Source organism: Gymnogyps californianus, chromosome 5, assembly GCF_018139145.2.
Source record: "Gymnogyps californianus isolate 813 chromosome 5, ASM1813914v2, whole genome shotgun sequence".
Taxonomy (NCBI): Eukaryota; Metazoa; Chordata; class Aves; order Accipitriformes; family Cathartidae; genus Gymnogyps; species Gymnogyps californianus.
Window position 1 is genome coordinate 29590667 of NC_059475.1, and position 23052 is coordinate 29613718.

Genomic DNA, 23052 nt, shown 5'->3' on the forward strand with positions numbered 1-23052 from the left:
AAGGATTCGCCAAGCTTAGTCTCTTCCAAAATGGCTCATGCCATGTACTTCAGGAGAGCTGTTTCTCTTTTTCTCCATCTCTGTAATGTGTAACCACTTTAAGATTTGTTTGGAAAAGGTGCATCAAATGAGGCAGGGAGAATTGAATGAGAGACAGTTTACATTCACTTCATCTATATAAGGAGGAGGATACTTGTACAGAACAGTGATTACTTATGGACATTTGCTTCCATTCTTAGTTGTGTTGGAAGATCCATGGGCACAGCAGCCCTGACCTGCCCGTTCCTAGCAATCTGCTCATGGTGGAAAAAGCTCCTGCTTTTTCTATCTGTTCTCAGAAGGCATGGGCTGACTTGGATGATCCCTAGAAGTCTTTCAGATTCCTGCTGTGTCCCCTGCTACATTGTTATCACTAATCCCAGAGCTTGTCTGTTGTGTAGGAGATGCTGTTAGTTTCTAGCTTGAAGGGGAATCTTTTGCAAAGGGTGATCATAAGACACAGCTGTGAAACTTTCATCCTACAATATGAAGGGGCTGAGTGCTGGCTCCTAGCTAAAAGATCCCACCAATTACAGCATTACTGCCAATGAAGTGTATATGTTGGCCAGGAGCCCAGTTTCTAAGGCAGATGCTTCACTTGAATATTTTGTAACTAGTTAATATTTCCGGGTGTATTGTATCCGCAGGACTTGATGAAAATCATCTATGTAGATGACAACACTCAGGTACTTCTGGACACTGATTACAACTCAGCAGGAAGTGCAGACAAAGCTGATGCACAAGTGATGGATACAAAGGTGGGGATACGCACTGTCTGTGTGAGTCCCAGTGGGGAGCACCTGGCCTCGGGGGACAGGATAGGCACTCTCAGGTAATCCCATAGAGCTTCTTGTGCAGATTGCAGGGTGGGCAGACATGAGAATGAAAACCAGGTCTTGCTAATTTTATTAAACATACTGAAATCAGCCATGTTATTTCTTAGGATATATGAGTTGCAGTCTCTGAGGGAAATGCTGAAGGTGGAAGCCCATGACTCTGAGATCCTATGTCTGGAATACTCCAAACCTGACACAGGTAAATGCAATTGAGTGTCTTCCCTTTCGCATATGAATGTAGTGTTGAGCAAGTCAGGATGTCCAGCCATGGTACGTCAGAACTTTCAGTGGTAAGGTACTCCTGGATTTCAGAGCAGGCTTGTAGCATTGGGCCGGTAGAGCCAGACTTTGAAAAAGGCTTCTGTCTCATACTTTTCCTTGGGATATTGTAGGTTGAGATTGAAACTTGTTCTGTCTGTTATTATAGTGTGAAATCCAGGGGTGTTCCTTTGTGTCCATCCATGCAGTTAGCTACAGTATAATGTTTTGTCCCTAAGATGACTTGAGAAGCTGTTTTAAAATAGTGACTGGAAGAGCAAGTGACTTTTTAGTAATGGTCTTGCACTCTTTTTAACTTTCTGACAGGCTTAAAGCTTTTAGCCTCAGCCAGTCGGGACAGATTGATTCATGTCTTGGATGCTGGAAAGGACTACAGCCTGCAGCAGACCCTGGATGAACATTCTTCTTCCATCACTGCTGTGAAGTTTGCAGGTAGAGAATCATGGCCTCCCTCCAAAGCTGGATTTGAGCACTGCTGTTGTCCCATTGTGGCTGTAAAGTAATTTTAACTGCTTAAACACTGGGTTAGCCAGGCTGAAGCTGCAGCTGCTGTCTTGTCATTTTCTGTAGCTGCAGTCCTAACAGAAGGTGATATTTGACTATACTTGCCTTCTTTTCCCTTTTGTTTTTTATTCCTCTCCTTCCTTCCCACTCAAAAAACCTCTTCTGATTGAAGTCCTCAGCATTTCTTTAGAAAGCTGTTTTCTGTAATGATTTACTCCCTTTAACTGATGTCAGATGGCTACACGCTGTTCTTAGTGAGAACTGTGGAACAGTCATCGTCCAAAAAAAGCCCAAAACCCACAAAAAACGTTTTGGGATTAACTAGTCACAAGTAAATTTGTCATTGCAAACCAGTGTAAGACTTTGCATTCATGGTAATGAAGCACATTGCATCCCCAGCATTCAGTTACTACTGATGGTCAGACATCAGTGTGGTGTATTGTGCTATTGTCAGGGAACAACAAGGGTTGGCTGCTCTGCCAGGGGAAGCCAGTAGCCAAGGGTGACAGGAAGGCAGGCAAAGGTAGTGGCCTCACTGGCAATGGGAAAGTCCCACAGTACCTGAACAAGGTGGAATAGATCAAGTCCAGTGACAGTAACTAGATCCAGCCAGTAGTCCCGATCACCAGACAAATCCATAGTGTTAAGACAGGTCAGCAATTCAAGGTCAGGATCAGTCTGGAGACAGTGAGCAGGGTCAGCCACAGTTCAGTGCCTGCCAGGCAAGCCCATAGCAGCAAGGCAGGTTCGAGTTCAAATCGGGAAGCTGAGTCCATGGGTCAGGGTCAGGATTCGGATCAGTAGGGTATGTGGCCAGGCACAGGTGTGGCTGCAGTGCTGCTGCAGTGTAGCTCAGTTGGGGGTTCAAGGATGAGAATCTCAGCTTGAAAGTAGCTCCCAAGTGAAGGGACCTTGCTGAAGCTTCATAGCAGAGGCTCCCCGAAGCTGCTGTGAGGCTTTTTCAAGGTTTTTCTGAAGGAGCTCCAAGGCCAGCAAAAGTTTCTCTGACAGGTCTGTCTTATCAGTGAGCTGGCCTTGAATGCAGCTAGCTAAACTCCTAGGAGATGAGGGAACTGCACTCAAGGCCTGGCAGCGAAGGCCTTTGTGCTAGTCTGTGAGCTAAGTGCAGTTGTGCTCCAAGTGGGTGCAGTTCAAGTGGACTTGTGTGGTATTGGATCCATTTTCATTACACAGAGTTTTATCAGGTGTTGCTTTGCTGAAGGAGCAGATTGGTTACACGAGTGCTGAGGGAAGAAGGGAAGCCTGATCCCGCAGTAAGAAAGAGCAGCAAGAAACATGTGACTGACTTTGAGGACTGAAAAGTGCCTGTCACCCGTTTTCAGCTCATACTGGGTGTGAACTTGTCATATTGCCACAGAGTGCTGTGGCACATAGAGAATAAGCACTTGAGCATGCTGTTGAGGGAGAACAGAGTTACATCCTAATCTGTTGTGTAAAGCCTCTGTATTTAAGGCCTCATGGACTCTGAGCATTAACAAATGCTGTCCCTGAGAAGGGGCTTCTGTTTTGCTGCAGCATCCTGCTGCTTAGGTAGGAGTCAGTCTTAGCTAATCAGGACTGGAATAAATAAGCGGTGGTATAAATTGAAACATTTCCTCCACCTTGTATCTGTGTTTATCTTTTGATCGGCTCCTGCCTTTTTGTTCCAGCCAATGATGGGAAAGTGCGAATGATAAGCTGTGGGGCAGACAAGAGCATCTATTTCCGCACTGCGCAGAAGGTAACCTTATTACAGCTCTTTGTGCACTTTTTTTTAATAATCTTTCCACAAAGGAACTACTTTAAAGAGTGATATCAGAGTTTCTGTATGAGCTTGTTGCTGTTTCAGCCTTAGCGTCTCCCACTGACTCAGTGCAAGAGATTACATTCGGAGAACTAGTTCTGTGAAGCATGCAGCTGCTCCCAGCCTGGCCTCTCTCAGCAAGATGCAAAGTAGAGAACTGTTAGAATATCTACTTTTCTTTTGCTGCCAGTGCTATTGTGAGGAGTGGTGAAAGAGTATGGGTTGGAGGGAGGGGTTCATTGTGCCTCCAGTCCCAGCTGCTCCCAGCAGACCTGGTTAGTGGGAAGGGTTGGTTTGTGCTGGCTGTGTGAGAAGACTCATCTGTATTTAGAAGCTTTTAGTAATGGATTAACTACTTGATTTTGACACAGTCTTTACTCACATGCTTAGACAGGAGAAGGGGTTCAGTTTACCCGAACACATCACATTGTTAGGAAGACCACTCTGTATGACATGGATGTGGACCCCAGCTGGAAATACGCAGCTATTGGATGCCAGGATCGTAACATCAGGTTAGTTTATTTCTTGTCTTGAAAATATTTTTGCAGTCATAAATGAGTTGGCCAAGGTGGCCCCATCTCCATCATTGTTCCTCTAGCTTCTTTGACACAGCATTTTCAGACAGATCTGAGGCCTCACCTCACACTCTGTGAGGTTGAACTCTGCCTTTCCCCTCGCTGATAAAAAGCTGTGGATATATGCAAATGCCCATGGGACTCTTGGGTTCTTGCTGGGTTGCTCTGCAGAGCAAAGCCTTTCTGCTGGGAGAGCAAGTGTGCCTTCCTTGGCACATCATTGAGCTGTGGGGCAAGAACTTCTGCACTGTGGTAATTTTTGCTTTTAAAGGTATGTAGTGAGAAGCTGTGAGGTCCTGTGGAATAGCTGAGACTGTAGGAACCTAAAACTGAGCTAGGTGTTACTGTCTTTGGACAAGTGAAATCCATTTTCTGCTCCCTTTTTATCCATTTCTCCAATCTGTCTGCTTCTACCTTCAAAGCAAAGGAGACTGTAGTTGTGTGTCTCCTCCTGCTGTATCTGGATGAGATGCAGAGAGTTTTGGTCATAGCTAAATACTGAATGTAATTTGGTTTTGTATTCTAATGTAAATAAAGGGTCTTACTCTCTTAACTCTTTCCTTTTGTATGAAGGAGCCACAGGTATTTTTATAGCAGGGAGGACTGACTGAAGCTTATTAAGAGCCATTCCCGCTACATAACCATTAGCCATTACAAGGCATGGCAAGATTTTCTCCCTCCCATTTGATCTCTGCTTCAGTGCCATGATACTATGCTTATTTTTGATTATGGGCTTGAGAATCAAGCCTCAATTTTAATTCAGATAATCTGCTTGATATCATAGCATCCAATCGTGGGCCTCTACATTACTTTCGAGGTTGTTTCTTGAACCATTTAAATGATTGGTGGTTATAGTTCATAGAGATCATTTCTCCACTTCCTGTGGCTTGGCTCTGTTGTCTGTATCTCATGTGGAATGAGGAACAGAAAGAGAAAAGAATCCTGGTGACAAGAGCCACAAAGCAGTACCTGGGCAAAACGAGCAATGTTGTCTTATGTCGTTCCCCTCAGGGTTTTCAACATAAGCAGTGGGAAGCAGAAGAAGCTTTACAAGGGATCCCAAGGCGAAGATGGCACCCTCATCAAAGTAAGCTGTTTTCTCTCTTTCTTCCCTTTTCCTTTTTTCCAGCTTTTCTGAGTGCAGCTCAGGGCTAAAAAATGAAATACCAATCTGAACACAGTAACGACACCCCCCCCACCCCCCCTTTTTTTTTTTTTTTTGCTTGATCCATACTGCTGCTTCCTCCTACCTCCATCCTTAAGGGCTGGTAATGTATTTGGGTTCCATCAGGCTAAAACAGGAGAAGAATCAATGAAAGCTGAAGTTGATGTATAACTTCTCTCTCTGTCCTGTTTCTAAAGTGAGGCACAGGCCCATGCTGTAAAAGCAAGTGGAACTGCACCAATATCTATCAGGAGATGATTTAGTCCATTTACTTTAATCCTTTACTTTCTGCTCCAGAGAGCTCATTCTGGCTTTCTTGACTATTTTTGTTAGGATTTTTAAGGTGGAGCTGCCTGTTGATCAGTGTTTGAGAAATTTGTGGTTTCCAGAGGGCAAATACAAGTGAAACTCTGAGTTGATGAAATTAAGTGGCATCTGCCCTGAAAAGCCCATGTTCTTTGGGTCTTGGAGTGCTGGACAAGCCCAGTACCGCTTAGAGAGAGTCTGTTCCTGTTTCCCACCTGCTGAGTGCATCCAGGCCTTGTTGGGGTAGGGTAGCACACCTGCTTCTGCCACTGTCCTGGGCTCCACCTGGTAAACCAGGTCCATTCAAGATTCAGTGTTAAGAGTGATGCCAGCACATTGGGATGTGGAAGAATTGCATTCTTGTCTTTAAAGGGGGAAGACCAACTGACACAACCGAAATCTCTCACAAGTTAAGTTGCCAAACAAGCTTCTTCATTGTATTTGTTTTCACTGATAATTTTTCTACTTTTTAAACCAAATATTTTTGTTCAGTTGCACAGGCCAGAAGTATTATTATTAAGGGCTGGAAGGAATGTCCTGTGAGGAGCAGCTGAAGACTTTGGGCTTGTCTAGCTTGGAGAAAAGGAGGCTGAGGGGCAACCTCATTGCTCTCTACAGCTTCCTGAGGAGGGGAAGTGGAGAGGGAGGTGCTGAGCTCTTCTCCCTGGTATCCAGTGCCAGGACACGTGGGAACGGTTCAAAGCTGTGCCAGGGGAGGTTTAGACTGGACATTAGGAAGCATTTCTTTACCGAGAGGGTGGTCAAACACTGGAACAGGCTTCCTAGAGAGGTGGTCGATGCCCCAAGCCTGTCAGTGTCTAAGAGGCATTTGGACAATGCCCTTAATAACGTGCTTTAACTTTTGGTCAGCCCTGAATTGGTCAGGCAGTTGGACTAGATAATCGTTGTAGGTCCCTTCCAACTGAAATAGTCTAGTCTACTCTATTATTGATGGATGTAAATAACTGGATAAAAAGGGAGAGGAAAGCAAAGAGCTTTGTTCAGTGTCACCTATTCTGTTTTACAGAGAAAGATAAGTTCTCTTTCTCTTTGCCTATTATAATTTTTATAAGCCAGAGTAATGAAAATGAAAAATTGATGCTACACTTTACTGCTGGTAAGCTCAGGTGCTTGATTATATCTTTCTCAGACCACAAATGACGAAATGTTGCTGGGACCTGGATTTTTTGTTTTTAATATCCTTCATGTTTTTGGTTTTTTCCACGTGTAGCTCAAGTGGGGAATCTCAATTATTTTTAATGTTGCTTTGTTCATTTTTAGAACAATTATGTAACTAAGGGATTATGGTTATCTCTGGAATTTAAACTTTCTTGGCATGTTGTTCTGAGATCATAATATACCTTGCAGTTTAACAAGTAGAAACCAAAAGAAGTTGTTATTATTTAAATACCATGTCTCCCTCAAAACCCAGACATTTTCACTCTCAGTTCCTTAAAGTTCTACAAAGGACAAAGCAGGACATTTGGTGACAGCAGCTACATTTGTTGTGTAGTGCTGCTTTAAACCTAGTGAAACACTTGGAGGGGTTTTTATATTTGATCCAAGATAAAGCAACAAATGGGTGTATATGGGGGGGGGGGGGGGGGGAACCAACAACCCAAAACCGGGAGTTGCAAATGCTGGAGATTTGACAGCATCGTTATCAAAGACAATTTCTCGGCAGTGTTGATTTCTTTTTTGGTTTCTCTCCTCAAGATTGGAGTCTTTTAATATTTCACTTAACTCTGTCAGCTCTGATTATTTTTTGGGGGGCGGTGTGTTTTGGTATGTGTAGGGGTTTTTTTTGTTGTTGTTGTTTTGATCTTAAGATAGAAGAAAGTAAGACCCCAGTGGTTAAAAGGAGGTAGGAGAGAGAGGTATAAGTCTGTCCATTGGTGGTGGTGCCTTCACAGTCATGAAGGCATTTAATGTAAGTGCCTTTAGTCTCTGATTAGGTTGGAGATATTTTTAACAGTTTAGTCAGGTTGGAGATTTGTCTCGGGATGCTGGATAGTCTGGTACTCAATTGGAGTCCTGTGGGAGCTACTTGCATTTTATTCTGTTAACTACTATGACTGTCTTGGGTATTCTAGACCATTTTCATGCAGTATGAAGGCGCTTTCTCACCAAATCTTTGCACTTCTCTTATCTCCTAAACCAGGTGCAAACGGATCCCTCTGGTCTTTACATTGCAACCAGTTGTTCTGACAAGAACCTCTCCATCTTCGATTTCTATTCTGGCGAGTGTGTTGCAACCATGTATGGACATTCAGGTAAGGCATGTAAACTTCTGGAAATGCATTTTTTCTGCTGATGATTATATAGTAGGGTCTGATACTAGTCAAAGCTTTCTGAAGGTTCCTCCCCACCAAAGTTTACCCAGTGGGTATTTTGGAGTAGGTTATAGTTGGATGAAGCTGTAATAGCTTATTTCTTTGCAGTTTCAACTTTTTTCAGACTGCATTTTGCATTGCAAAACACAGGCACACAAATGCCTGTCAGGCCATGTATTTGTTTACACAGTTTTTCTAATAGCCTATAAGGTAGTCTGTGTTTTTTCAGCGTATATTAAGTTTCATTATGATATACCCTCAGCTCCTACCATGCAGGGGCTATTCTATTACAGGCAAAAAGAGACTTCAGTCTTCGTGCTTGTTTTGCCACAGGATACCCCTTCCGTATCAAGCCTAGATTCTTTGTTAAATGGTTATGGTAACTGGGGCATATTGATCTGTGAAGTGTGTTGGCTTTAATCAGAGTTTGAGTTACTGAGCACAGATAGGCTATTTGGCTAATGATCTCTTCTGCCCCTTGGAATAATTCAGGGAAGGTTTTTTTTTTCCCTTGTGCTTTATTTCACACAGAGATTGTAACTGGGATGAAATTCAGTAATGACTGCAAACATCTGATCTCTGTTTCTGGTGACAGGTAAGAGGGATTTGGTTGTTTGTGATATCAGCTCATGCCATCTCACAGTGGATTTAACATGTGTCCTGAAGAAAGGCAGATTTTTTTATTTTATTTTTTTTTTTAAATGAGGGATGTTTTATGAATTCCAAATAAACCTGAGAGCTTTCTGAATCCTAAATGTGTGCTGTTGGCAAAGCTCACAGAGCTTATATTATCATTCCATGGAATGAGACACCCACGTGGAGTACTTCCCTTGTGGTTTTCTGAGTGCAGGTTCTATTCCCTGCTGGAAAGGAGACAGGGATGTGGCCTGTTTCCTTACCAGCCTTCAGGTCTGCAATGTAAGGCAGCTTGTGATATTCTGACCAGTGGTGCCAAAACTTTGTCTTGCAGTACTCCTGTTGGTGAGGTTTCACCAGGTGAATGAGCCTGTCTAGCAGCAAAAGGGACAGGCCTGTCCCCACTCTTTGCTCATGTTCATATGGTCCTCTTCCCTGCTCCCCTAAGTGAGTTGTGGTACGGCTGACCCCTCATTAAACTGATTCAGGTCACTACATCAGCACCTCCCCAGCTGAGTTTTCTGCTGATTTAGTGAGCTAAATCAGCTCACCAAAAGCTTAAGTAATCACCAGACTGAGCCCAAGGGGAAAAGGAGAATATATGCCTAATATGATGACAGTAGAGGTGAGGGGACCCACTGCTTCTGGAATCAGTGAATGCTTAAATCAGCTGAACGGAATAAAATTTTTCCTTTGAGAAAGGTGGTTCCTGGAGTGCTATTTCAAGGCCAGAGCAACCCAGATTCTCTCTCTTTCTTTCTCTTTTCTATTAATAAAACACAATTGAACCAGAAAAAGAGTTTTAGAGGGTGAGTTGTTAGAGAACATACAATATATCACCTTGAACAGCATCAGTTGGTTATTTCTGTCGTTCAATAAAAAGTAAATAATTTCATTTTCCTCTTTCTTTACCTTTCATGTGTGCAAATAGATTAGGGGAAAAGTTGCAGAAGAGAGAGTCCTTTTGTTGTGGATTTCTGATAAATTCCAGAAACATGGAAGGTTTGAGGTCCCCAGTGATCCTTGTGATTTAGTGCAACGTTCCCTTGTTGACCATTTCCATGCGTGAAAGGGTCATTTTCTTCACTAAGGATGTGGAGGAGGTGGATGAGAAGTGAGGAAAGGATTCATGAAGAACTTTGCTGTAAGGAGATGAGAAAGCATGTTTTTCAAAGCAGAACAGGGAAGATAGTCTGTTCACACACAGCAGCATGTGCAAAGAATAAAACTGAGAATAGAAAGAAAAACAGAGAAGAGGAAGGGCACAAGGACTGGGAGACCCATGTGAGAAAAGTACTGCAAGGGGAAAAAAAAAAAAGGCAGCAAAAGGGGTAGGTGGGAGCATGCTTCTGTAGAGCTTTGTGCTGAATGCTAATGTATTTACAAGTTCATACTATTTGCTTCTTATCTCTAGGTTTGATAGCTGTGGAGGTGGGATAAATGAACAAGCTAGATTTGCTTTCTGAATTTTGTTTCCTGCTTTTCAGTATTTTCTTAGCAGCAGATTATGGTTGCTGCTACGTTTGAGAGAGCTGCTGCTTGAGGGGAAGCAGCTGGCTGCCCCGGGTTGCCATAGTTCCCAGATGCAGTGCCTCACCACTTTCTCCTGGCTGAAAAGCTGGGGCAGGAGGATGACAGCATGTTCACTGTTGATGGGAAGTGTCTGTGTGTGACTTCAGTAGTTGGCAGTGACGCTCCTGAGCTTTTTCACAAAGGGAGTGGCACTGGGGGCAAGAAGGGAATTTCTAGTTTTTCATTAAAACCTCCACAGACTGCAAAGTGGGCTTTCTGTTTTTGTGTGGTATGGAGATAAAAACCTTTTAAAATGTCCTCTCATGAGAGGGAAAAAAATGGCAAAGATGCAGGCGCTCAGGATCCTGGCACTTTCAGCATTTGCCTCAGGTCAGGGAGACCAAAGTTCATGGTCATTGTTCAAAATGGCAGAGCAAATGAATTTTTACAGACTAGCAAGAAAGAGGGGAAAGCCCCTCATTGAAAACTCCTTTGTGAACTGGAGCACCCATGAGTATGGTGCCACTGGTGGGTCTTGAAGAACTGGATTAAATCCTCTTTGGATTCCAAAGTAAGGTGCAGGATTTTATAAGTGATAGCAAAAGCACCACCTCTGTTTCTACATCAGTGTAAGTATACCCAGCTAGGTGGGAAAGATGGGTGAGAGAAAAAGAATTACTTAGCACTGTGGTTAAATTTCAAAGAAAATGCTGGTCATTTTACTTTCTAGTAGCTGAAGATGAGATACAGTGTTCTCTAACGTGACGAGGAATTTAAAAAAAAAAATTTCTTTTTTTTTACTTTTTAGCCAGATTTCTGAAGAAAATGAGACCAATGAGATCACACTGTTTCCCTCTCTCAAATGCTTTTGAATCCATTGACCAAATTCAATCAAATTCCTTAGAAGTTTCCTGGAGGGAGTCCAAGTAAAATATTAGGAGCACCCTGACTGCAAAAAGTACTGCCACATAAGCTTAACCGTTACTACACCACAGAGACTCCATGGGATGGCGGGCATTAGGAAGGCCTTGCCCGTGGGGGTAGTTGCAATCAGAGGCTGCAGCTTAGCCACTGTTAGAGGATGCAAAGGACATCTGTAGGCTGCACTTATCCTGCTGACCGTGGAGGGACTTGTTATGGCATTTCCTTCAGCAGCTGGTCAGATAGTCAAATAAAGGTGTAGGATCAGAGAGGAGTCTGTGCAAATATCTCTGCAGTTGCTCTCACCCACAGGGAGTCTTTGCCAGGCAGGTTTTACCCTTTTGTCATGAGGCTTGTGATGGGATTGAGTTTCTGTGAAGCGATTGAGTTTCTGTGAAGCTGTTTCTGTGTGTGTCTCTACCTGCCACAGACAGAAGGGCTCTTGTTTGGCTCTACAGTGGGAATTGGTAAGATCAATAAGCTGAACTGAGACTTGACCCCAGCCTCACCTTTCCCTCTTTCAGCTGTATCTTCATCTGGCGTTTGAGCTCAGAGATGACCATCAACATGCGGCAGCGACTGTCTGACATGAAGCAGAGAGGGAAGCAGACAGAAAAGTCTCCTCCGCACAAGACAGCTGGACTCATGAGGTGAGCAGACTGAGAAGAGGTGGCTGGCTTTGTAGGGTTTAATGTGAGAAGTGTGGCACTGGAATTCAACTGTAAGGTTTCTGCTGTCTTCACTGATAGTGTCTTCCAAAAGTTCTCTTATTCTTCTGTTGGATTTGCCATGGTTTTTGTGCCCCCCTTCTTTGGATATAGAAGCCTGACTGTGATCTTACAGACAGACTTTACTTAGTGTTGCTTCACTGATTGCAGTGTGTATGCAATGCCCCTTGTGTCTTAATTTAGTTTAATGATGTGGTCAGAAACTTTAATAAGCAGTTTACGTAGCAATACTGAGGCGGGTACACAGCATCCCACTAGGGAAGGCTTGCTCTTTCATGAGTAAAGTTCTCTGGATCTAGGCTGAATGCAATTTAAAGGCTGTTTTCTGGAGTGTCAGTACTGAAGTATACCTGTGAGCAGTATGAGTTTGCCATGTTGATCGTAATTCTGAAAGAGTCCTTACAGTTGTGCTGTTACTTTGTTAAGTATTTTCCAGAGGCTTTGAAAAAGGTCACCTAAAAATAATTATAATATAAATAATAAATATAAAAATCATTTCCATGGGAAAAGTTCTTGGCAGCTAAATCATATTATTATTTTTTGCTCGGTAAACAACGTATCTAAAAACAAACTACCACAGCCTACAAACTGAACAGATCTAAATTTATCTGGTGACCTTTCTTTAAAAAGTGGTGCTTAAACACAGACCCTGTTTTTAAACAGAGCAAGAGTGACAGGGGATTATGGATTATTAATGTAATACGTTTGGTTTCTCTGTAGTTAGTAAGTAGCTGAGACTAATTTGACTGTAAGCAATGCAAGAGAGAGTCCTGACCAAGCTGATATGGGATCAAAGTGGGGAAAAAAGGATAACACAGGTTTTTGATGTTATGTCCCACAATTTTCCTCCTCCAAATTACTACAAATTGAATTCTGGATATAAAAGTGCCAAAGCATTGGAGGACTTACCACACTGGTTGTTGTGTTGAGTATCACAAGGATTTCCCATTCCCTTTGGGAGTAAGTAATGTTGAAACAAGTCTGTCTGCATAGTTTCATTTGGGAAAGTCTTGATCTGCTCATTCTTGAAATGAGTCTTGTCTAATAAGTGCTTTCAGTAATGATGCTAGGAGAACTCAGGAAGCCTTTTTTCTAGCCAAAATTCTGGAGCTGTCAAGCAATGTGCTTTTTATAGCAGACTCTCCATTATTCCAGCAGCTGCAGCCTTACCCTACCGAGGCTCAGCCTGTGACAGATAATCCCAGTCCGCTTCCGCATTAGGTGATACTTGTTTCCGTCACAGACGCTTGCTGAAGGGCGGTGTTAGTGCCACGCCAAGCCCAGAACTTTATTAAACTTGTTTGGTAACCTCTTTGCAAGCCTGGAATCTACTTGTTTGGTCAGCTTTGAAAGCTTGTTTTCAGTTTTGATCGACTGCTGTGGTCACTGGAGATCAGCAAAGACAAAACTCCAGAGCATTTTGGATTGGGACTGGATATGGAGGAAGAGCCTATTGGACCAGCATTACTGAGGTGGGAGAAGGAAAACTAATGACCTTGAGTAAGATTGTTTTTGTAGATGCCCTGTTCTGGTTGTGTTTCCAAAGTCTGCCTGTGTAGGTTGCAGTGGAGAGTTGGGTTGCACCTTGTGGTGTAAAACTGTTGTCTCAAAACGACTCACAGTAGTATAAGAAGGCTCCCTGGCCTGATGATATGTCATTTGTTCTACTAGATTTTCTCTAGAATGTATTGCTAGAATTTGGTGGGGGAAGTAATGCATTCTGCTAGTTCCATAGTAGGAGTGTATGACAGGATGAATGATCAAAATAATACTGGGGAAGCAAAACTAAGCTGAGAAGGCAGAGGGGAGCTGAAGATTTCCAATTCAGGACAGTGCTGTCTCTATCCAGGTGTGACTGGCAGGGCAGGGATTGGCCCAGGTGAATAACATCTGGAGTGTAAAGACACAGAAGATGCCTTTCTGGGTCAAACCAGTGCTCCATGAAGCCCAGTATTCTGCCTGTGACAGAGGCAATGGAAGGTGCTATTTAGTGAGACACTGTGTGAGCCTTGCTATAAGAACATTTGTGGTCCGTTTGCCTCATACTCAATTGTTATATCAGGGATGTCAGGAGGTACATCTCTACCTGTTCTCTTTAGTATTGGTCATGGACCCATTGTCCACTGAATTTGTGTAAATCCTCTTTGAACTTTGTAATATTATCTGCCTCTGCAACCTCCTTTGGTGACAAGTTCCTGAAGTTCACTGCTCTCTGTGGAGGGAAGGACTTTTTTTTGTCTCTGTTAAACCACACTCCTGCTAGTTTCATTGAAAGCTCCCTGCTTCTGAATATTGTGAGCTTTGGTGAACTATCGTTCTGCATCCAGCTATCTGTAGTCCCCATGGTTTCGTAAACCTTTATCATAACCTGTCTCCATCCAGCCTTCTCTCCAAACTGAAGAGTCCCAGCCTTTTCAGTCCCTCCAAAAACTTCTAGAAAGACTAAACTTTCTCCTCTGAAGGATTTCTCTGACTCACCTTTATGGGACATTGGATTATTTTGGAACTAATCTGACCTGTATGACCCACAGTTCTCCATTGTGACCCTGAGAGCCTTTCAGTTCTACCTCTGGTGGTTATAATTGCAGATGTGTGCTTTTCTCTCATCTGCTGAACATGAACAGCTTTGATTGTTCGGGATAATAGAACTTGTACTCAGCTGATATTGCTGGTACATTTTGGTTTTGAGGCATTTATATTTTCAGAGAAGGAACCATGTAAAGGCCTTTTAATAGGGTTTTGATTTTGATCCAAGTATGCATTTATTGTTTAGAAAAGCTTGTCTCAAAGTTTTGGAAGGGAAGTTTTAAATTGATTTTTACTGTGGAGTGTTTGCAGGGCTTATAGTCATGTTTTAGCTGAGCATTTATATTTTTTTATTTTAATTTTAAAAGTCAGTTTTTCTGTGACTTTCATTGAAGCTCTAGTATAGATAGCAGGAGATAGAAATGTTATCCAAATTAAATTGTCTAAAACATACATGTATACTGAAGAAGTACTGTGTGCTGTCAGATATATTTGGAAAGAAGAGCTCCTTATCAAATTCTCAGTGAGCCTTTGGTCCAGTCCAGGAAAGCTCTGCAGTTTCCAGGGCTCAGAATGGGGCAGGCTTTTGATGCCAGATCAGAAGTGATGCCTGAGTCTGTGCTGAAATACTGCAATTATAACACCAGGGAAACTGAAGTCAGCAGCACAGTGATCTTTCTGTGGGGAAAAGCAGGGTAACTTTCTTTTTAAAACCCTTAGGCGTTTGGGCAGGGTGGGGGCGGGGGGCAATCTGCTAGTGATCCCTACCACACAGGATGTTACAGTTTCATAAATATGCCCTTAAAGCTGAGAGTTTAAGTAGCACAAGATCAGAGTGGGAATGCTGACAACACACCTCTTTAAATGGATAGTTGCCATTCTTGTCTGTTTTGTTTTGTTTTAAGAAAAGAAAGAAGGGTTGAATTCAGGACATGCAAAAGAATACAGAGTACCTAATATCAGATGTCTTAATACTAGAACTCCATAAAGACATGTGGCACTTTTAAGTCTATATATGTGTCCTGAAGACTTTCTAACTGAAGGTCTTTCCCTGCCATTGACCCCGTACTGGCAGACCCTTCAGAAACTAGGAGCTGAAGTGCAACTGACTCTGCCCATCTGTACAGAACAAGATCCGGGCATGGTACTAGAATGGGATAGTTCCTCAACAAAGGAAGAGGACAAGAGCAAGGACGATTAAAATCCTTGCTCTAAGTGAGTCACAGGTATCATGAGAATTAGATAAGTCTATACATGCTATTCTGGAATAGCTACTCTGAAACATTCATTCTGGTATAATGATGCTTTGTTGGGGTTTGGCTGAACCTGCTCTCAGCAGGAATTCAGCAAAACCCAGAAGTCTTACTCCTTCGCTTTCAAAATGGTCTCGTGTGGTCTTATTTGGAAGCAGCTCCCGTGCTTGAGACGTCACCCTACGTTACTCTGACTTCCATCTAAGCATGAACAGGAACTGAGGAAGAGTGTTGAGGAGATGTGTGCAACAGAGGGGCTTAGAAGACAATCCAAAGTACATAGAGGAAGGCAGGGAAAGAAAGGAGAAAGTGAAGTCTGAATTGAGGGATTGACTGGGGCAAGCACAACAGTTAAAAAACACTCAAGACCTTGTGAACCTAGGTTTCGTTTTCAGGAGTATCTCAGTTTCAAGTCAGTGGGCCTAAGATCCTTTTGAAGATCCCATTCAGTTATCTCCATTCAAGTCACAGGACTGAATTTGAAAAGCATATTTGAGTTGTAAAAATGATGTGGAAGGGGGGCGTGAATTTTTGCTGGGATAATGCAAGATAGCCTTACATTTGTATCAAACACATGTGACTTCATAATTTGTTTGGCACTTCCTGTGAGGTATGAAAAAACGCCCATCTGACTTCCAAAATATGTTTTGCATTCTCTTACTCAGCTCCTTTGAGCATATTGGAACATACTTTTTTCCTCCCTTACTAATTTTGTCAGTCACCATCTGATGGACAGAGGCCATCTTTCTATTTGTAACATAAACCACATTGATAGCAATCCTCCCTTCTCCATTTACACCAATGACAGTACATGCAGGAGTTTAGCAAACACATAACCTTGCCTTGCCATGTCACCTCATCATAGTGAGGTATTCAACCAGTTAGATGTTAACATGTCTAATAATCCAACCTTTCTTCCTCAATAAACTCCTCAAACAACCAAGATGGATACAAGCAGAAGGATCCTATCAAAGTTACTGACACAAAGTTGATATTGCCTACCATATATAAATGTAATATACCTCATAAGATGAAACATGGCATAACCTCAAACATACTGTGGTGCTTGAACTTTGTTGGGATGCCCCTACTTAGACACAAGAACCTGAGAATGACAAGATGGACACACAAGGAGACAGTAGAAAAGATGAAGAGACTGACAAATGTCCAAAGTAGATGACGATAGCCAACATGAAATTGTTTCACTGGAGGACTTTGCAGACTACAGTCAGTTTCACTCTTCTTTTTGCCAGAACACCTCAAAGCTCATCTGAAAGGTTTGGGTAGTTCTTGCTCAGCTACTCCTAATAAAATGGAAATTAATGTTCTGCCACTATATGGGAAGAGAAAAGATTAAAATACTACTTCTTACCATGTTTCAATACTGCCTGCTATCTGTCAGCTGCAGGCGAAGTTGATCCCTCGCCAGGCTGCTCTGTATTTGGTGGATGAGCTATTTTTATTTCATGAATAATGCTTGGAACTCAACACCCACCAGTGATATCCTATAAATGTCACTAATGATGAGTTTGACACTCTAGCTCAAGGCCATGGAGTGGGCGCTACTCAAATTTATTTGTTAGGGATTCTTCGTTTGTTCAATTATTGTCCAGAGTGGGTTAGTTCATTTCGTTCTGTTGGCTGAAGGGGTGAGGGGGGGAAGGGGAAGAGGAGAAGAAAGAGGGAAGATAGAGTTTGGTGTTGGTAAGTGTCCTTGATTGGTGTTGGGGAATTCTATGCTGGGAGTGCCTCTGAGGTCTGTGTGGGAACACTTGTCTGATCTACTTCGATTAAAGATCTGCCCAAAATATGTTTTACATTATTCCTTGTGCCTGATGGCTAAAAAAGACAGCACGGTGCTCTTTTGGTGTGTGGGCTGTGCCTTCAGGTTCTGCGTGGTGCAATCCTTGATATGAACCTGTCTCTTACGTTATAATTTGCCATATACCTAATTGCTGTCAAACAGGGAGTATCTCTATGACATTTTTGATGTGTAAAACAGTTCCAGAGAGGAAATGCTTAAGGGTGGGAAAAATATTTGCCTTTCAAATATGCTCTACCATCTTGACCTTATCAATTGGCAGGGTCTGAAATGGAAGGCGAAGTTTCATTACACTTGACTTTCTCAGACTCATTTACTTCTGTTCTGATTTCTGTCATCCTTCCATATATATGGGACAATTGCTGTGGCAGGCTCTACACACCTTTGTGCAGCGTTTAACTTGCCCTGTTTCTCAGAGATGCGTTTTGCTAGAGCGAGGGCTGTTTGGGAGAGTTGAGACAGCCTGCTGAGCGTGGATGGAGATAAGGTGGAGAACTGCTTGGTGTAAGGATTGAAATGGTGGGCAATTCTTGAGATAGACCATAATACTGCTTCCAATTCCTGCCTCCCAGGCACGAGTCCATCTCTGCCCTGTCCTCTGTGCCTGCGCTCTCATCAGACAGCGACAAGGATGGTGAAGATGAAGGGAATGATGAAGATGAGTTACGTGGGCTGCAGTCTTTCCATATTCAGTCCAACTGCAACACTGAGAGAGACTCAGGTATAAATGGGAGAGGGGCATGGGCAGAGATGGAGAAAAATGGCATGAATGTGAAGTGAGGAGAAGATGAGAGACAATGGCTTAGGGTTAACAAGATATGGGCAGAAGGAGAAAGACCAAGACAGAAACAGATGGATTGACACCAATGGGTAATGTGGAGTTGCCCATTCCTGCATCTGAAGAGGGGTACATTTCGGAGTTCTCTGATTAGAAATTCAGTTGTTAAATTGCCAAGTTTCTTGCTAGTTCCAACTGGCCAAACAAATTTTGAATTAGTGTCCTGGGCTTGGGTCTACAAGCTATTAGAAGTCCACAGAAGCCACAGGAGATCTCATGGAGGATTCTGGAGAAGTCTGATAAAACTTACAGTAGAGATTACCATTACTAATTTGAGGTATTTTTACCACAGATGCTACGCTGTATTGGAGCAGGTTTTTTTCCCAAGCCTTTGGCGGGCCGCTGCACTTGTGGCAGGTGTTCTGCAGTAGGTCTGCTGAGTCAGTGAAAATCTTGTATAAAACAGTACGTCTCCATTAAAATTTTGATACAACGCTTTAGTAGTCTATGGGAAAGCATGTGTCGGCAGTGGTCTGCTGGTTCAAAAGGTGTAGAAATGCTGCCTTTGAGGAAAGACGAGGTAAGAGGTCTTTAAAAAGCTGGACTGCTGGCCAAGGATGTCAACTAGGTATATATCTTTTCCCTTTCCAGATCCAGACCTTACCCTCTCAAGAAGCCTCTCCCATTGGGAAATGAGGAGGGTGAGTTGCTAAGCCTTCAAATTATATTTCTTGTCATAGGGAAACTGGAAAAGAAATTCCCATGGAGATCAAAAACTTCATTTGCGTGGGAAAGGTGCAGCTGTGGTGGGAAACCATTGAGAAGCCTCTCTGTGAAGAACAACTTGGGGATGGCAAAATAGAGCCTATTTTAAGAGACAGTTTCACTTGGGATTTTTACATCAGTATCTATCAGACATTATGCTTTTGCCCCTTCATTTCTGGCCTGAATCTTATGTGATGCTGAAGCTGATTGTATACTTGGATCCGAGCGAAGCATTTAAATATTCAGTTATGCAAGAAGCAGCAACAAAAGTATCATCTTTACTTGATGCTTTATGATTAAGAGAGGAGTTTTAAGCTGTCTCACAGACAGCTTTGGGGCTTTTATGGAGATGGACATAGTTGTGTTTTTCTGTGGCTTGTGTGTTTTCTCTCCTGTTTTTCCATCAGCAGAACTCGGTCCCTAAGACTGTCTTTCTTTCAATTTCCTTCAGGCCAAAGAGATAGCAGCAATCCAGCGCTCAGAGGCACCAATGAGCAAGATGCCCCGGCAACGTGGGCGCTGGTCCCAGCCAACTAGCAACATAGAGATGACTGTGAAGTCCATGCTTGACTTGCGTCAGTTGGAGTCTTTCTCTGTTTCCCGTTCTCCGAGTCGAGACTCGCTGTCTCAAAACAGCAATGGGGACGACAGAGAAGAGCAGGCAGATCTTCCTGTGCATATCAACAAAGTAAGGGCAGTAGTACTCTGAGGAGGTGAATCTACTCTGAGTGCGTCTGTCCTGCCTCTGTTTATTATTACCTACATTTATTACTACCTGATGCCATTCTTTCTGTCTTTAGACGTGGCTCTAATGCCTTCTGAGAAACTTGTTTGGATAACTCTTTTGTAGTTAGTACTCCTGCAACATGTGACTGCCATCTTATAGCAGAGCCCATATGAGATCAAGGTTTCTTTCCAATGATAGGGAAGACCTCATGTTTTCTTTTAGCTCTCTGATTATTTATGGCAAAAACAACCTGAGAAGCTGAGCTTGGAATTGCAGATGTGTACCTGATTACCTGTTAGTTCAGTCTGCTGGGGTGCAGTTTCTTGACTCCAGTAGCCACTGAAATGTGGCTCATTTGATGCCCTTAGTTGTGGGCTGTGCTAGATTATTAAGTTCTCTTTAATCTTTGTATGCATGGATCACAGCAAGTAATGCATGCTCAAACCTCAGAAAGCTAATGCCTGTTTTCCAGTAGCAGTCTGTCCTGGTGCCTAACTTTTTAATAAAGTTTTTCCTTCCTTTACAACTGCATGACGGAGAAGAGGATTGGGCTTGTTGCATGCAGTAAATCAGTGTTTTTTAGCTGTAGCCCACAGACTTCTCTGAACTATGTCTGATCTGTCTATAAAAGGTAATGGAAGAACATGCTGCCACATGGCTTACACTCCTGATGTGAGGTCAAAGAGGGATAGGGAATCCAGTACTTTACCAGAGGATTTTAGGGGATTGCAAACAGGAAACAAAATAGGAAACTACAGCGGTAGTCTGTCAAGTTTAGTAAATAAGGAACAGGAAACATATAGGAGTGCTATGTTTTCTCATCTCAGATTTCTGATGGTATTCTGTGCTGTAATGCATACTTTCTAGCTCTGCACAGTGCTTGCTGACTTAAGGAAAAACACTGGTAATATCTAGTTTTCTCTCTTTTTAAACCAGGCTGGCAGCTCAATACCTCCCCAAGATAACCGGTCTTGTGTGCGACCCCAAGTGATTCGGCTTGTGTCTTGTGAAGAGGGGATTTTCTCTCAGGAACTGGAACCTTCTGAGAGTGAGGAGTGTGTAATCTACCCTGAGCAAGATGAAATCCATCCCACAGACCCTAGCAGGTTAAAAATAAGCTCTCTGCTGTGCATGGCTTAGACGTTTCTGGTTTAGTTTGCTTGCAGCTTGTGTGGTAACTTGGATGAGTTGACTTACTGCCTGATTGATGCCAGGCATGTTTAGTTGAGAGTTTTATGCCAGCCTGACACTAAAGGAATCTGAAACTAAGAAGGCACCATTAAAATAATCTTTCCTCTGAGGAAACTGCACATTAGCAGCCTCCTCCAAGTTTTGTTTGTCGCATAAACAACTTGGGAGCAGCCTTTTTGCTTTCTCCCGTATCTGGGTTGAAATAAGCAAGGGAAAACTTGGAAGCTGGAAAACCACCCAACAGTGACGTATACGTGGCAGTGAAATGTCTGCCCAGGAGAAATGACAGGACACTATTATGACAATTTCAAACCTATTTGAGCAAGAATTTAACAAATGTAGTATGTGATGACCCTTTTGTGGGAAATAGAATGGCTTGCATGAGATGGAATTGAAAAGGACACTGGAGACAGTGGAGACCTTTTTTCTTCCTCTGCTGTTTCTTCTGTTTTACCTTACTTAATTTTCTGTTTCATTCTGTGCTCCATTTTTTTTCCTTCCCTGAATTTTATTCTTCCCTTCCCCTCTTAACCTGATGCTAATAGCTGTTTAATTTCCTCTGTCTCCTCCTGCTCTGTTACAAAGAGTGGGCTGATAGCTTTAGACGGGCTTTTATGCAAGAGTGCATGCCAAGATTTTGCAGTTGAAGCAGCTAGGTTTCTCCCAGTTTCTCTTTATTTATATTTTTAATTTTATTATGATAACATTTGGACAGAGCAGACCCATGTGCTGCTCCATCATGTAAGAAAGGGAGGCCCTCTGGTGATGTTGGATACAGACTGGTGTCGTGGTTTAACCCCAGCCAGCAACTAAGCACCATGCAGCTGCTCCCCCCTCCCAGTGGGATGGGAAGGAGGGGAAAAAAAAAAGTAAAACTCGTGGGTTGAGATAAGAACAGATTAATAACTAAAGTAAAATAAAATACACTACTAACTAAGAATAGTAATATAATAATAATAATTGTAATGAAAAGGAATGTAACAAAAAAAAAAAGGAAAAAAACCCAAGAAAAGACAAATGATGTACAATGCAGTTACTCACCACCCGCTGACTGATGCCCAAGCAGCGATCCATCCCTCCTGGTCAACTCCCCCCAGTTTGATACTGGGCATGATGTTGTATGGTATGGAATATCCCTTTGGCTAGTTCGGGTCAGCTGTCCTGGCTATGCTCCCTCCCAGCTTCTTGTCCACCTGCTTGCTGGCAGAGCATGGGAAACTGAACAATCCTTAACTTAGGATAAGCGCTACTTAGCAACAACTAAAACATCAGAGTGTTATCAACATTATTCTCATACTAAATCCAAAACACAGCACTGTAGCAGCTACTAAGAAGAAAATTAACTCTGTCCCAGCCGAAACCAGGACACATCTCAAAGTGTACAGAGTTTGCAAGCTGCCAGGGGTAATTGCCATTCAGTTTTGTTGAGTGACTTCTGCATCCTACCTTGCGTTGGAGTACACCTGAAACCAAAGCATTTCATAAAGCAGAAAACTAAAGTCCTCAGCCATCAGACAAAAGAACGATGCTGGTGTCATTTGACAAAATAAGACTTGTGAAATCACAACAGAAATCAGGAACCCTGTCCTACAATATTGTATTTTGTATGACGTTCTTCAGTAAATTAGTCTTGCTCAAACCCAAAATCTTCTCTATTTTGCAACACAGAAGTTGCCCAAAGAAGCAAGTCATAAACATGGAAAAAGTAGTATATTAGGGCTCAAATCTATGGCAAACTGGAGTTTCTATCATGCAGGTATAGGCCTGGTTTTAGTCTCATTTTCATTACGTAGACCTCTACATTTGTTCCTCACCTGTGCTGGAAATCAAGCCAGGGCAGTGCTGCGCTGGTGCCTGGTAATCATGGGAAACTGACAAGGCCCAGGAAGTCAGACAGTCCCCTTGAGACTTCACTGTCCAAGCTTAATGAAATGCAAAAAATATACTGTATAATGATGAGAGAAATCTACTTATTTTTCTTTTTAAAGCCTTATTTTTGTAATCAAAGGTGTTAGTAACACAGGTAAGGCCTTATTATAGTTAGAATGTGCTTCTTTACATGTAAAACAAATCTCTCTTCTAGTGCTGTATCTTTCCTGTCTCTTGTAGTGAGTTCCAGGTAAAAGCATTGCCCCATGGGAAGCTAAGTAGAGGTTATCACAGTAATGGATGCCCAGACAAACACAGTCCTGACAGTGCCTGCTCTGTAGATTACAGCAGCAGTCGTCTGTCCAGCCCAGACCATCCGAATGAAGGTAAGATGCAAAGACGTTATAAATGTATTTATATGTGATGTGGAACACTGCAGAAACTTGCTGGGGTGGTTCTGTGCCATGTTTATCAGTTGCTATC

At 42.7% G+C, this 23052-nt stretch overlaps 1 protein-coding gene across 2 annotated transcripts in view; it reads left to right on the forward strand.

The window, feature by feature from the left end:
• Nucleotides 1-23052, forward strand: part of MAPKBP1 (mitogen-activated protein kinase binding protein 1) — a 105666-nt gene that overhangs the window by 68107 nt on the left and 14507 nt on the right. For both annotated transcript variants that reach the window (XM_050896925.1, XM_050896926.1), the window contains exons 12-25: nucleotides 687-871; nucleotides 983-1074; nucleotides 1461-1586; nucleotides 3329-3399; nucleotides 3853-3974; nucleotides 5049-5124; nucleotides 7670-7781; nucleotides 8373-8436; nucleotides 11435-11560; nucleotides 17812-17960; nucleotides 18669-18718; nucleotides 19234-19470; nucleotides 20446-20615; nucleotides 22810-22955. In XM_050896925.1, the coding sequence (XP_050752882.1) occupies nucleotides 687-871; nucleotides 983-1074; nucleotides 1461-1586; nucleotides 3329-3399; nucleotides 3853-3974; nucleotides 5049-5124; nucleotides 7670-7781; nucleotides 8373-8436; nucleotides 11435-11560; nucleotides 17812-17960; nucleotides 18669-18718; nucleotides 19234-19470; nucleotides 20446-20615; nucleotides 22810-22955 (1726 nt within the window). The remainder of the gene's footprint in view (nucleotides 1-686; nucleotides 872-982; nucleotides 1075-1460; nucleotides 1587-3328; nucleotides 3400-3852; nucleotides 3975-5048; nucleotides 5125-7669; nucleotides 7782-8372; nucleotides 8437-11434; nucleotides 11561-17811; nucleotides 17961-18668; nucleotides 18719-19233; nucleotides 19471-20445; nucleotides 20616-22809; nucleotides 22956-23052) is intronic.